This window comes from Schistocerca piceifrons, chromosome 4, assembly GCF_021461385.2.
Source record: "Schistocerca piceifrons isolate TAMUIC-IGC-003096 chromosome 4, iqSchPice1.1, whole genome shotgun sequence".
Lineage (NCBI taxonomy): Eukaryota > Metazoa > Arthropoda > Insecta > Orthoptera > Acrididae > Schistocerca > Schistocerca piceifrons.
The window spans coordinates 763,147,999-763,162,623 of NC_060141.1; the positions used below are offsets into that span (position 1 = coordinate 763,147,999).

At 40.6% G+C, this 14,625-nt stretch overlaps 1 protein-coding gene across 3 annotated transcripts in view; it reads left to right on the plus strand.

Moving 5' to 3' along the window:
• Nucleotides 1-14,625, plus strand: part of LOC124796242 (uncharacterized aarF domain-containing protein kinase 5) — a 173,349-nt gene that overhangs the window by 131,633 nt on the left and 27,091 nt on the right. For 2 of the 3 annotated variants that reach the window (XM_047260332.1, XM_047260334.1), the window contains exon 9: nucleotides 14,337-14,574. The exons of the other annotated variant lie outside the window; for it this stretch is intronic. In XM_047260332.1, the coding sequence (XP_047116288.1) occupies nucleotides 14,337-14,574 (238 nt within the window). The remainder of the gene's footprint in view (nucleotides 1-14,336; nucleotides 14,575-14,625) is intronic. 3 annotated transcript variants of the gene reach the window in all.

A 14,625-nucleotide genomic window follows, 5' to 3' on the forward strand; every position in this document is an offset into this window, starting at 1 on the left:
TTGCCGCTGTGTATGCTGCCATAGGACGTGACTGACAACGGATGGTGGAAGACATTCATCTCCTGTTTGACATCAGTCACAGTACGACTCATGCCATCATGACAGAGCGTTTGAAGATCTGCAAAATTTGTGTGTAGTGGATTCCCCACGGCCTCAAGGAAGAGAAATTGAACAAAATATCAACATTGCTGCAGCACCTGGAACAATATCATGATGAAGAAGTGTGTTACCCGTTCCGTATTGTCATGGGAGATGAAACATGATTTCATCATTTTGAGTTGGAGAGCAAGCAACAGAGTTGACAATGGAAGCACATGGATTCATCCCCACCAAAGAAATCCAAAACCATGCACACCAACTCCAGAAAAGTCATGATTACCTTTTCCTTTGACTATAAAGGCTTGGTGCTTGTTGACTTTCTGCAACATTTGCACACCTTTTCTGGGAAAGTTATAATGATGGCTGCAGTTCCTAGATTTTCTGGAACATGGCTCCACAATGAAAGCACACCTGTACACGGACACTGTGCAAAAATAAAAGCACACCATCAGGTCCAAACACCCACCCACATGCTGCCAAGGTTGTTTCAGCTACGCTACAGAAGAAAATGGTTTATATGCAGTTCATCCAGTGCTTAATACTTATACTGAGATTCTCAGGCTTATCATCTTCTGAAGCGTTGTCTCCAAGTATACTTTTTTAAATAATGGGGATGTAGTCCCAGGTCATAGTTTCATTTAGCACATCTAAAATAGGAATGAGCTGACTGAATTTACAAAAAATTGCACTTGAGTGACAGAAATATTTAACAGAAATTACAGTATCACATTCATTACCTAATATCAGTAACTAAGAGAACATTGTACATGATAAACTTTCTACACAGAAACAAAATATACATTTTTACACAGTGCATGGTAGGTGAAATCCTTAAGAAGTACACATTGTGAACACATGATCCACAAAGCTTGTGTAATCTACTATATATGTGTGAAAGAATGTAATAGTACTGCTGCTAGACACATATTAATGTACCTCTAATCCTAGAGTCTTTAGTGACCTGCCTTTCTTTTTAAGCTTCCCCAAGCTATCTCTCTCTGCTCTCCAAGTAAGGAACTAATAGTGCCATGCCATAATCATTCAAATCCAAAAGCACGGTGATCATTAAAATGCAACAGGGTGATTACAGATACCAGCCTACAGACAGGACTCGCTCCTGGACACAGTGCCACTATCTATACAAAACATCAAATATTCCGGAATATACAAACAAGTTCTCATTTGAGAAAACTACAGTACCCTGTGTTTAGATCACGGCAGTGGTCCTCTGTACAACAGCATTGGTAGAGAGTCATGTTCTTGTTGTGTTGTGACATCTCTCCATCATGACAAGCATAGAAGGTGGCCCCCAGAGCCGGATCAGAAACATTTTTCCACACAAGCGACTTATCGTTTGGTGTCCCATGCCCCTACCCCACTTTTCCCTTGTACACTTTCACCTGCATCAGGTTTTTCTATTAATTGTGATGCACACCATATCCAAATCTTGCACTTGGGTGCCCCACTCAGTTGTCACTCCAATGGCCGCTATTAATTTTGATTCATCCTGTATATAAATATTACAATTGTTAAAACTCTGGCATGCCTTGCAGCTTATCACCCCAAATGGTGGCTTGAGTTGCTGGGGCCTTAAACCAGCCCTGGTGGTCCCTCCTGTAGAAACTTTGCAAATGCCAAGCAGGTCTTCCATTTCCTTCAGTGAGAAGCCTCCATTGCCAGTCTGTTCATCGGGACTGGGATGGGACTTCATACAAAGGACATGGATGATGTCTCTGAACTATTGTCTTTTTGATGAAGGTCATAATCATTGACTTCATATGTGACACCTGACAAGCAACGAAGGATGCAGTATGGTACACTTCAACAATATTTCTGATCCCACTTTCTGCACAGGTGTAAAAATTCATACCAAGTCTGTCAAGGCTGTATGTCATTGGCCACTGCTTGGCAGCGGCACTCTTGGTCATTCCTGCAGCCATCTGTGGTTCATATGTCAACCAGCTGTCTTCCTTCTTTGCTTCTGTTGTAATCGTCCTGAGTGTCATCCTGTTGAGTTGAGAATAATGTATCCATTACCATTCCAGCCTGACGACAATGAAGCAGAAAGAACTGTGTGAAACCCATAGTATCTTGTTTCAATGTGTTGTACACAATCCAGTCACATTAATGTGACCACAATTTATGTTTGATGACAGTGTGGCAGGAGTAGCAGTGGAGGGTATATAAACAATATCTGGCAGACATGGAAAACAGTGCAGGCATTCTTGTAATGTGGAAAAGGAGCAATTTATGTGACGTCCAAAAGGGCATGATCATTGGCTTTCAGGCCAATGGTGTAAGCATTTCAAAAATGGCTAAATTTGTAAATTGGTAGCACGCCACTGTGGTTAAAGTATACCATGCCTGGAAAAATGGTGCTATCCAAAACTGGTGCTGAGGCAACTGTGGTGCACCACAGGCAATGGATGACAGGGCTGAACTACGGCTGTGGAGTTGTGTACAAATGAATAGACATGCAACTGTTGAGCAGCTGACTGGCCAGGTGAACCAAGGGACTACCAACAGTGCCTCCTCAACAACTGTTCGGTTAACATTGCGTGGCCCCCCATCTAGTTCATGCATTTGTGCTGAATGCTGTTCATCAGTGATGAAGGCTGGAAATGCATGACAATACTACAATTGGATGTCCGATGATTGATGACAGGCGACTTTTCTGGTGAATCACTTTTTACGTTCCATCGGAGAGGCAGCCTTTGGTGCATAAGGCGTGAAAAGTCTGAAAGCGAACATCCAGCAACAATTGCCAGAATGGTCCCGACTAGAGAAAGGTATATCATGATCTGTGGAATAATTTTGTGGCATTCTCTGGGCAGTATTGTCAATCTGGAAGGCAAAATGGATCTTCCATTGAGAACCATATTCACCTGTACATGCAATTTGTTTTTTTCTTGTCATGATGGCATCAACAAGTAGGACAGTGCATAGTGTCAAACACCTCGCTGTGTGTGTGTGTGTGTGTGTGTGTGTGTGTGTGTGTGTGTGTGTGTGTGTGTGTGTATGGTTCAAAGAGGACCAGGATTAGTTTACTGTCCTCCCCTGGCTACCAGACTCCCAGGATTTAAACCCATCCTGAATCTGTGACACCACCTCGATCGGACTGTTAACTCTGTGGATCCTGTACCAAGAAACCAAGTGCAGCTGGCCACAGTTCTGGAGTCAGCAGGGATCTGCATCTCTGTTGGTACCTTCTAGAACCTGCAAAAGGTGATTATCCAAGCTTTTGGCAGGTGGGCACGTTAATGTGACTGAGTGTATGTGAATGCCACGATGGGCAATATTGTATCCCAGTGTCTATGTCGACGTCAGTGTACATTGAGAGCACATCTGCCAACATCTTACTGAAGTGTTCTTTGAAGCCATTTGTCTGTGGGTGGTAAGCAGTTGTAGTGCTGTGGGTGATGCAACATGAAATTACCTCCGATATTAGTCTTGAATAGAGCGCTGGGTGCTTCTGGCTTCAAAATTATGTCTTCTACAAGCAACCTTTATATTTCTGGAGCTTTGACAGTTGACACAGCTTTATTGACAGCAGAGCATGTGAGGTAGTCAGTTGAGGCTATTATCCATTGATTTCCATTTGTCAACTTTGGAAATCTCCCCAACAAATCAATTCCATTTCAGTGGAATGGCACTGCTGCAGGTGGAAATGACACCATGTGCCTTGGAGGCAATTGCATATATGCTTCCTTCACTGGCATTCCTTACAGTGGCTTACATAGTGTAACGGATCAGTAGAGACCTGTCCAGCAGTATGTGCATCTGATCCTGTACAGAGTCATCACAAATCTCAGGTTAGCTCTTACACACTGTTCCATTTATTAACTGGAATCCTCTTTTGGTTGATTTCTCATTTCTTCACATCTTCTTTGGCTTCCAGCAATGCTAGATTTTCTCTCTGCTCAGCAGCAATGTCATTTAATGCAATGATGACTGAGATATGGTCCACACTTCCATGCTCTGCCAAACGATTCCTTGAAAGGCATTTGGCGTCCTTGTGTTGGTGTCCATTTTTACACACCGTTGTGACATTCTCCTGAAGCTCAGTGCCCATCTCACCAGTTGACCCAACAGATCCTTCAGGCTAGTCAGCCAGCATGTAAAATGGTGACTCGTTACGTAGGTGAATGGTTTGCTAAGTACACATTGATGACCCAGACAACTGCAGGACACTCTTTCTTTGTTATAAGGTAGTTCATCTTGGACTTGGAGAGTACTCTGGAACCATAGGTTATCACCTTTTCAGCACCTTCCTAATTTTTACTGGAACTACACCTATCCGCTAACCACCAGTATCAGTGTGAAGTTCTGTCTCAACATTCTTGTCATACTGCGCTAGAATTGGAAACGATGCTAGTGCCTTCTATCTTGCAGTTCGTTCCAGGAAAATTTGTCCTCTCCCTGCAGTAGTTTCCCCAAGAGACGAGCATTGGTACAGGAGTCCTGTATGAATCACTGATAGTAAAAGCACATTCTAACTGAACTTCTGACTGCACGAATTTGTCAAAGACTCGGAAAATCTTTGGCTGCTCATATTTTCTCTGGACTGGGACAGACTCCATCACCATTCTCTAGATGCTCCCAAGAGTTTTAGTTCTTTCATGAAGAAGAGCATTTTTTCAGATTCAGATGGAGTCCTGCCATCTGGCCACACTTTGACACAGTTGTCAGGTAGCTTAGACATTATTCAAATGTCTCTGAAAAAACGACGATGTCATCCAAGTAGCAAAGACATGCCGTCCATTTATTTAATTTATCAAAGCAGGTTGTCTATCATAAGTTCTGGCTAGGGCATTACATATCAACATAACTTTGAACTCATAGAGACCATTAGGAGTTAAGATAGCAGTATTTTGCCAGTTAGCTTCCTCTCATTGATGTGCCAGTACCCTATCCACTTTCTCGTAGTTGAGAAATATTTCCTCGTTTTGAGCAGTTTAGAGTATCATCAGTGTGCAGCAATGGATAGACATCTTTTTCTGTGATTTTGTCCTGTCATCAGTAACTGATATGAAAATGTCAAGTGCCATATTTCTTCTTCACAAAGACTGCAGGAGAGGAGTAAGGGCTCTCAGAGGGTTAAACAGTGTCATCGTGGAGCATCGTCTCTGCTCCCTCATGGATTATCCATTGTTTAGCTGGTGACATGCCATCTAAGTGCAGGTAAACTGGCTGATGAACTCCAGTGTTGATACGGTGTTTTACCATTGTCTTTTCTTCACTCTGGCATTGAAAGCATTTGAAAATTGGTGCAGAATGCCTAGCACACGCTAGCAATGTTTCTCATCAAGGCCAGATCCTATTGGCAGTTTGACAGAAACTTCCTTCTCTATGTTGTCTTTATTGGTAGCGGAGCATGATTCTTCATCGATGGCAATAAGCTGTCCTTCCACAATTAGTGGCCCAAAATCCTCCCTGACCACCTGCAATGCTTATGATTGTCGCTGGCATTTAAATTTCCTTTGTGAGCCTGGGAAGCTTTCCACAATTGGCAGACGCTCCACTGTTTTAGCTGAGCATCTAGTTCGACAGCTGGGACTCATCTCATTGATGACGGTGGGACAACAACTTCTTCATTTGCAAACAGCTGCCCAGTGTGTTTTGCATGATTGTTGGAATAGCTTTGTCAATCTGGATCCCTGATTTTCCACAGTCTATGATTGCTTTTTATGCCTGCAAGAGATCCCATCCAATAATAACATTATGACTTCATGCTGTTAAAATGACAAATTTGAAGGGCTGTGTTCAGCCATTGATAGTTATTCTTGTAGTACATGATTGATTGGACATATTTCCCATATGTGACTTTCAGCACTTTTGATTTCATACCATTAAACATAGCCATCTTTGCTGGTGACAATAAGCTTTTGACATTACTGAAAAGAAAGTCCCTTTTGGCCAATGATGATGATAATGATGTCACTGCAGTTATCTTGGTGACTTTTGTCCATGTAGAATTTTTGTTTGTGCCTCACCTCCCTAGATGGTCACCACTCTTAGTTTTCCTGTGTTGGGGAGTGACCTCATCCACGGTATGGTGATGGGCTTTGTCCCATAGATCATCTATGATTGTCTGCAGCTGACTGGTGTGAATGGAAAAGTTGTGATGGTTGATGCTTCACAGCAAAGCAGTTATTGAATACTCATCTCCTTTCTTTGTAGTACCATACAACATGTCCAGGGCATCCACAGTTTATCTGCGGGGGCATTATACTTGGCAGAGGAGTTGGTTGTACCTGTATTTGTCAGATGCTGGGCTGTCATTTGACAGCTGCGGCATAAGTCTGAGTTGGCCCAGTCGATTCTTCCTTGTGTGTTTGACTGATGGCGAAGATTGGTGGTAACGATTAAGATAACTCTTCTCAGTATTCTCTATTACTTACTGACATATGGGCTCAATATTCATGGTTGCTCTCTCTTGCTTACTCAGTCTGATAATAATGACTGCCATAAACTGCTGTGTCTCTTCTTTTAATATCTGGTGTATGAGAGAGTTGAGGGCATGGTTGTCTTCCACAACTGCCACAGGGACCACATTCAGCAGTCGGTCATACCTCTTTTGTCCGACTCTTTTCTGTTGCATTTCCGTGATTTGCTAACACCCTCTGCTGTTGTAACATCCTTTTCCATAAGAGCTTGGTGCAGGTCTTATGCAATTCCTTTCATGAACTGTAATATTTTGTTGGCTTATTTCTTATTCAAATTCACAATGTGGCATAGAGCTAAAACATTACTTGCTGCTGATCTAATATTTTCTTCATAGGCCTGAAATTTGTCCCTACTATTGAGCTTCTTTTCATTGTTCTCAAACCACTTTTGGGATGTGCTGTCAACGTAACATTTGCCAAACAGGTCTTCTCATCCCACATGTTATATTTAGTGACTTTATCGATTCCTTTCAGCCATTTTGTTGGATCCTGACAAGTGTCTCCACAAAACACTGCAGTTTGGAAACCCATTAGTCTCCTGAATATACAGACTTTGGGAATGAGGCACTGCTTATATTCTGGTTGCTCTCAGTTTAGGCAACTGCTTTCGCTGTACCTACTGTAGATGTTGATGTTCTGAAGCACCCCCAAACAATATCATGCCATAACCACAGTCAAGTCCAAATCCAAAATCAGGGTTGTCACTGAAGTACAACACTTAGCACTAAAAGTACATTTATTAGAAAAACTAACATAGAGGCATAATAGAACTGAAATCTGGGCAGTGTGTGCTACTACATTTACATACATTGAATATTCCAAAATATGCAAACATTACAAACATGAGAAATTTTGAGAACCTTCCAGAAATGATAAATATTAAATTATGAATAATTGCTGCTAGTCGGGTTTGAACTGATGATCCCAACACACCAGCCAATGCCTCTATGCCACATCGCATGCAGCACAGCTCATGGCAGTAGTCTGAAGAGCTATGATAGTGTTGTGTGCTTGTATATGTGTCTATCAGCAGTAATACAAATTTTGTCTCCTAAAGGTAAGCACTGGTCAGACTTGTCCCTGTAATTTGAAGTTTTCCAGATTGACTTTTCCTTTTGACACAAAGAACTTAAATAATAGACCCATGTAAAGAAGGCCTAGCTACCATAAACAATGCATGTCACAAAACTCAACCTGGCTGCTAATATTACTTTTAAGTATTAGAATATAAAATGTTTGACATGGGCATGCATGCAAAAAGTTGCATACATATTTTTGGCACCAATAATTTTGCAATTTTTGAGTGACATACTCATAGGTTCATAATTGACTATTTAAATACTCTGTCTCTTTATGTAAGTTTAGGAGAGCACATTTAAGTTTTTGGGCCTCTGTTATTCAGACTACCTTTTTAAGGTACATAACATAAATGTTAAGGCATACAATATACTGCAGCCAAATGTTTGTCCCTTTGTTTCCAGGTTCTCTGTCTGGGATGATTTTGTTTACCTCATCAGCAAAGGAATTTCCTGAAAATAGATCCTTTTTCATATACTTTAGCTTTATGCCAAATCTCAATGAAACTATGATGCAAATGTGCATTCGCTCTACTGGGAGACTATCCTTATCACAGGTGGCACCTGTGAACATAGATAGTTAGTGTTATTTGCTGCTGTGTTGTACAATGACAACTTATTGGATGCAGGTATAGGTCCATGTGGGTCTTCTGCCTTCTTCGTTAAGAATATGTTCAGGAAAGCAAATTGTCAATTCCAATTTTTTTCTTTTTCAAGTTATGTTTTATTGGTTGCAGTGTAGGTAGTCCAGTTACTCATCCAGATTTCATATACCGTGTTGCCATACCACAAATGTGTCATTGGTGTAGCAGTAGAAATACTTGGGTTTGAGGTGGGCGATTTGAAGTGTCCTCTCCTCAAAGTATTCTGTGTGATGGCTGGCAATCCCAAGGGCCAATTGGGACGCAATGTCTAGAACATCTTTCATTAGCTTAATATGATGGAAAAGTTTATATTTCGGCATATTTCATTAAAAATCTAGTCCAGTTTATTGTCAGCTATCCATTCCAGCCATTTTTATATGCTGAATTTTTAACTGTGTTATTTCTTCTATCACATTTGTCAGTGACTCAATCATGTGTACAGCTGTGTTCCTTTGTGTCTCCATCATCACTTTCATTATGCTGCCAAGGTATTTACACAGGGCAGTTCATTTTAACGTGTAGATAAGTTTCTCTGTGTCTTCAGTAAATTTAGCCCTCCTCTCAAAAACTTCTCCTTGCCTAACACATGGGGCACAACAATTGAAAGAATGTGTGCATCATACTGTCACTCCATCAACATCTGAGACTCAGTACATAAGTCTAATTCTTGCTGCTTTATCCATGCAAACACAGCATGTAAATTAGCTGTAACATTGCACTGTTAAGTTTCTGCAAGAATATTTCTTTTTAATATTTGGGACTGTAGCGATTTTCACAAGGAAGATCTGAAGTGTATCAAACATGTCAACATTTTTAGTTGGTTATAAACCTACAGCTTGCAGTCAGTTGCTTTTATTAAATTTTTCTCTTCACAGAACAACTTTACACACTCCTTCAGCAAGACATGGCTTAATTTTGCATGTATATTGTATCCTCAACTACTCAAAAAAGTAGGAATTACATCTAGATACAATTGACAGTTGACCCAGAAGGTTACTGACATTGATATGACCTATTCTTGAATACTAGGCAGTGACAACAGTGAGCTGAGTTACTTGACAGAAATCCACCCTACAATCAATTTCAAGTGGATGCAGATCCTTAGTACACAATTGCAAATGGGCAAAGTGAAATCTAATCGCGAGCTAGACTTCCTGTTATTCAGGCCTGCTCATCTTATTATTTCTGCACACTTGCTAATATCTTCTAATAGGATGTTGTGTCTCAAAGTGCTGCAGTTACTGCTGGAAGTTAAGAGTACAGTCCAAAATAAGATGCTCTCGTATACAACTTATTGTATATTGCACTCGTGTTTACAATGACCAGACATTATAAAGTTATATTGTACTCTTGTTTACAAAGATCAGGGATTATGAAATTGCTTCTTATTCAGAACATCACAGTTACATTGATAAGGATCAGTTGGGTCACTACATAACATTCTCATGATGTCATAGGCATTGTCACAGTTGCTCTTCCTCCTTGGTTCGCACCCTGCCTCCAAGGCAGACCTGACGACACAGGATAAACCACCCAACCAGCAGATACAATGAAAGTGGTATGATGTCTATCATCATCCTGGCTTGCAGGTATACTGCGTCCATCCATTCTGTGATTCATGCACATAAATAAAATGTACATCCAAACAGTAGATTACACTAATTCATCATGAAAATAAACTTTTTATAGTGGCGATCATCATTCATCAGTTCAGAAATGCTTGTGAAACACACCACTTCAACAAAGTGATGTATTGCACTATGTCACTGAGTTTTCCCTGTAAATAAATCACACATCTGTGCCTTGTAAGACTGGAATTATGGCTTCTCACACTGTCACATACACAGGACGCTAATGTGATTCTTTTCATTCAGCATTCTTCAAACTTGTCCTGTGAACAGTGTAGCTTTACAGCTTGGTTTCACAAAATGTATAGTCTGAAATGACAAACTTTTCCGTATGTCACCAATGCTGCAGTGAATCCATTGATGCCATAATCTTCACACAAATGTAGTGAACAGCCTTTTGAGAGAGGTGTTTATGCTGATGGTGTCAAAGCCATTTCTGCTACTGCTTGTAGTTAGAATATCACTAATAGTTACATGAGAAACATGTAGCAAACATATTCCTAGAGAAGTTTGGCATGGGTCAGTACCCCAAGCTTTGAAGCCACTGTAACATAGCAGTTACTGTTTGGATTGCCTTCAGGATCACATGTTGTGTACAGTGACACCACAGATCACCACATTAGCTCCCTAGCAACAGGATTCATGTGACCATTAGAGTCTGAGGAAGAACTAGTTATGTAGAGGTTTTCCTGGAAGCAGAAGTTTCATGCTGCTTCAATCAATCTCCAACTTCTTCCAGTTGAAAGGCAGTGACGGAACTCAAACAGCCCTAACATTGTCTCAAGGTGGTGTTGCTTCCTCAAATCTTAATTAAATGATGAGGAATCACTTTCACTGTAGACACTTTTCATTATGTGGAAGATATTGATAAAAATATTGTCGCTTTAACGAGTAGTTACAATAGGCATAAAATATAATGACTAGTGTGTTTTTGTAACTTTATTAATCACTGAGATGCATATACCAAATTCATTTTAAAATGGAGCTATGCAGTTTATTTTTATTCCAGAAAGTTTTCAATTAGTTCTGCTGCTTTTTATGAATTTGGTGACATTCTCCTTCAGTTAATACAAACCCTTGTAAATATTTTGCAAATAGCATAAGTGAAATGAACTTCAGTGTATCTGCCAATGTATCTGAGCAACACATACTTCAATTCTACTGTGCTTGATAGTGAAGAGCAATACACTGTTAATCAAGAATGTCTTTGCTTGGTGAAGCACTCTGTTGTTAAGTGAAGCTCAAAACTATGGATGGTGCATCATTCAGTTCACTGTAAGAACATTAGAAAAACGTAATTTTAAAAATGTTTTTACTCCATAATTTCGTCTTAGACATTTGAAATACTTAAGGTATCACAGTGTGTGTGTGTGTGTGTGTGTGTGTGTGTGTGTGTTGTGGGGGGGGGGGGGGGAGGGGGGGGGGGAGGGGGCACATGCACATGTGTGTTTTGGCATATCTAAAATTAATTTGTTTTCTGATTATAAGTGTAACAGTCGTATTTTCACATAAAGTAATTTTGCAAGAAGGATTTATTAAACTGTATAAATATCAGTCTATCATTTTCTCCGTATGACGTGTAAAGCTAATTAGAACACACAACGTCCGATGTCTGCCACACTGCCTTTCATCCAATAAATAGCTTATTTGCCTTGTATGATAAAATTGGTTAAAAACAAGGGTAACACACTAGTCAAAATCTGCAGCCTATTCACCAGTTAACCAAATTCATTGCCCAGCCCTAGCAAGAGGAATGTGTGGCTTTTGCAAAAAGAAGACTGTTCCTTGCATGCCACAGTTTAGCTTCCTGCAGATGGCATAGAATCATTGAAACACACCTGTGTTGTTCTTTTGGATAAAGTCAAAACTGAGAGTGCAGCTTTATGATTTGCTAGACACATGCAGATGTCAACGTCTTTCCCACAGTGGTAACACCAGTTTCTGTCTTATCACTGAGGTTAGGTTCTGTCGGACTGGGCCAGCACTTGGATGGGTGACCATCGGGTCTGCTGAGTGCAGTTGGCAAGCGGGCTGAACTCGGCCCTTGTTAGGCAAACTGAGGAGCTACTCGATTGAGAACTAGTGGCTCCTGTCTCGTAAACTGACATATGGCAGGGAGAGTGGTGTGCTGACCACATGCCCCTCCATGTCCACATCGAGTGACTCCTGTGGGCTGAGGATGACACGGCAGCCGGTCAGTACCATTGGGCTTTTGTAGCCTGTTTGGACGGAGTTTAGTTTTTAGTTTTAGACACATGCAGATAAGACAGAGACATCCCGAATGGTCTAGTACCTCCTCATTCTTGCCTATAACTTTCTGATATCCACTAGTTTTCTATGCACTAGTTTTGTATGAACCGTCTTCATTACATGTCAGACACAAGCTGAAATGTTTCTCTGTGACATCTACATTTCACAGAGACTGATGATTCTGCGCCATTGAAACTCCCTTGCTGATTTCTGCTTTTGACATCAATGATGTAGAGTGATGCTTGCTTTCATATTTCTTCTTTATTTGACAATTCTGTCCTGACTGAGGTAGCCATAACACTGAACTTCTGATCGTATAAGAGAAGATCCTGCTGGGTTATTGTTTCTGCCACTTCTTTACACTCTTACACACTTTCCACAATTCCACAATTTACTTGGTAGACTCATTCCCGTCGATTTAATTTCTTCGTTCTGTCTTTATTGACCTACCCTTACCATGCCATCTTTTCTATTTTGCATTTGTCATTTCTTCCCGCTCTCTTTCATTGCTCTATTACATTTTTCATATTGTTTTAGAATTTTTTATACTTTCTTATTTTGATCTTTCCTATTCTCTTCTCTGTAACTTCTTCCTTGGTATTCTCTTTAACTGGTTTTTTCTGTATCCTGTTTTGTTCTGTCACCATCCCTACTCATTTCTTGGCCTCATGCTGCAGTGACCTTCCTTTGCTGCCTATTCTACTTTTGTAACTTTTTCCATTGTTTGTCCTTTCCCTTCTGAAGCATTCCACAGTGTTTGCCGGCATTACCTTCTTTTGTATTACTGTATTTGTTTGGTCATATTTGTATACACATCTGCGTTTCTATGTAGTTTCATTTCATACTTATCAGGCATCTCCTACTAATCAAAATCTGTTTTGCTTTTTGTCATACATATTATTGCCTGCAAAGTCAACTGCCTGCCCTCCACAGTGCACTATTAATGTTAGTAATGTATTTCTTTTCTTAATGTAAGTAGTGTAATGCTTCTCTCTCTCTCTCTCTCTCTCTCTCTCTCTCTCTGTGTGTGTGTGTGTGTGTGTGTGTGTGTGTGTGTGTGTGTGTGTTTTTTCTACTTTATTTTTTGTTTGTGTATGGCTACATTCTCTTAACTGTGATGAACATCTGGCCCTTGTGATCTTTTCTTTTCTTCAGTCTGCTGAAAGATTTTATTAAATAAGTTATAGATGGCCTAAAAACTCATTTAGGAAAGTTTCAACTTTGCTTTGATGGAAAAAAATACTCACTTATACTATCAATGGAAAATCCAGGATGGAATGTAACAATATTATGAGAAGGAAAGTTGCTACTCACCATCTGAAACCACACTGCAAGCAGCAGCACCAGTGCATGATGGGAGTGGCGACTGGGTGGGGGAAAGGAGGAGGCTGGGGCAGGGAGGGGGAGGGATAGTATGGTGGGGATGGGGGACAGTGAAGTGCTGCAGGTTAGGCGGATGGCAGGGGAGAGGTGAGAAGGGGGGTGGAGGAGTGGAAAAGGAGAGAAAGATTGGGTGTGGTAGTGGAATGACGGCTGTGTAGTGCTGGAATGGGAGCAGGGAAGGGGCTGGGTGGGTGAGGACAGTGACTAACGAAGGTTGAGGACAGGAGGGTTACGGGAACGCAGGATGTATTGTAGGGAAAGTTCCCTGCCGAACTGCGCAGGTGCACTGGTGCTGTCGTTGCGCAGGTGCACTGGTGCTGCCACTCGCAGTCTGCTTTCAGTTGTCATGTGTGTGAGTTGCGTGTGTGTGTGTGTGTGTGTGTGTGTCTGTTGTTGGAGAAGGCCATTGCCCGAAAGCTTTTTGTTGTGCCTATCTGCGATTCAGCTTCTCCGCTATATGCTGAGTAGCAACTTCCCTTCACTTAATATTGTCACTTATATTATGTAAGAGAAATGAAGTTATAGACACAGTTCGTTCAATTTTTGGAGTTCAGACAGGTGTATATATTGACAAGAATACTCCAGATATTAATTAACGGCAAATAGTCTGTTAGTCATCAAACATAAATTAAAATTGTAATCCTGCACTTATTATGCCATTTTCATAAAAGTTACTTTATTTTTTTCTATACAAATTGCCTTGTCGCACCATATACTTACAATGATCCAATGATAGCGGTTTTCATTTAGAAAAAAAATTATGTAAATATTTCAAGTGATTCTGGCTATGGTTTTTGTTGTCCCTTACAGATAATTACCGTCTGTTCTGTATCGCAGTAGCCCAGCGCCCAATTTCTCAACCAAAATCTAAAGAGAAGGATGTTTTCAGTTTATTCTATGATAAACGAGGTGGACAACTGTCAGCCAAAAAGTTCTACAAACTGCCTAAGGAAGAGAGAGAAAGAATACGCAGAGAAATTGCTATTATTGAAGATCATATGCTAACAATTTTTAGAAATATCCCAAGTAAAGTCATATTGGTTCTTAGGTATGATACTTTGTTACTTATATATACTTAACTTTCCGGAAAAGAGAACTT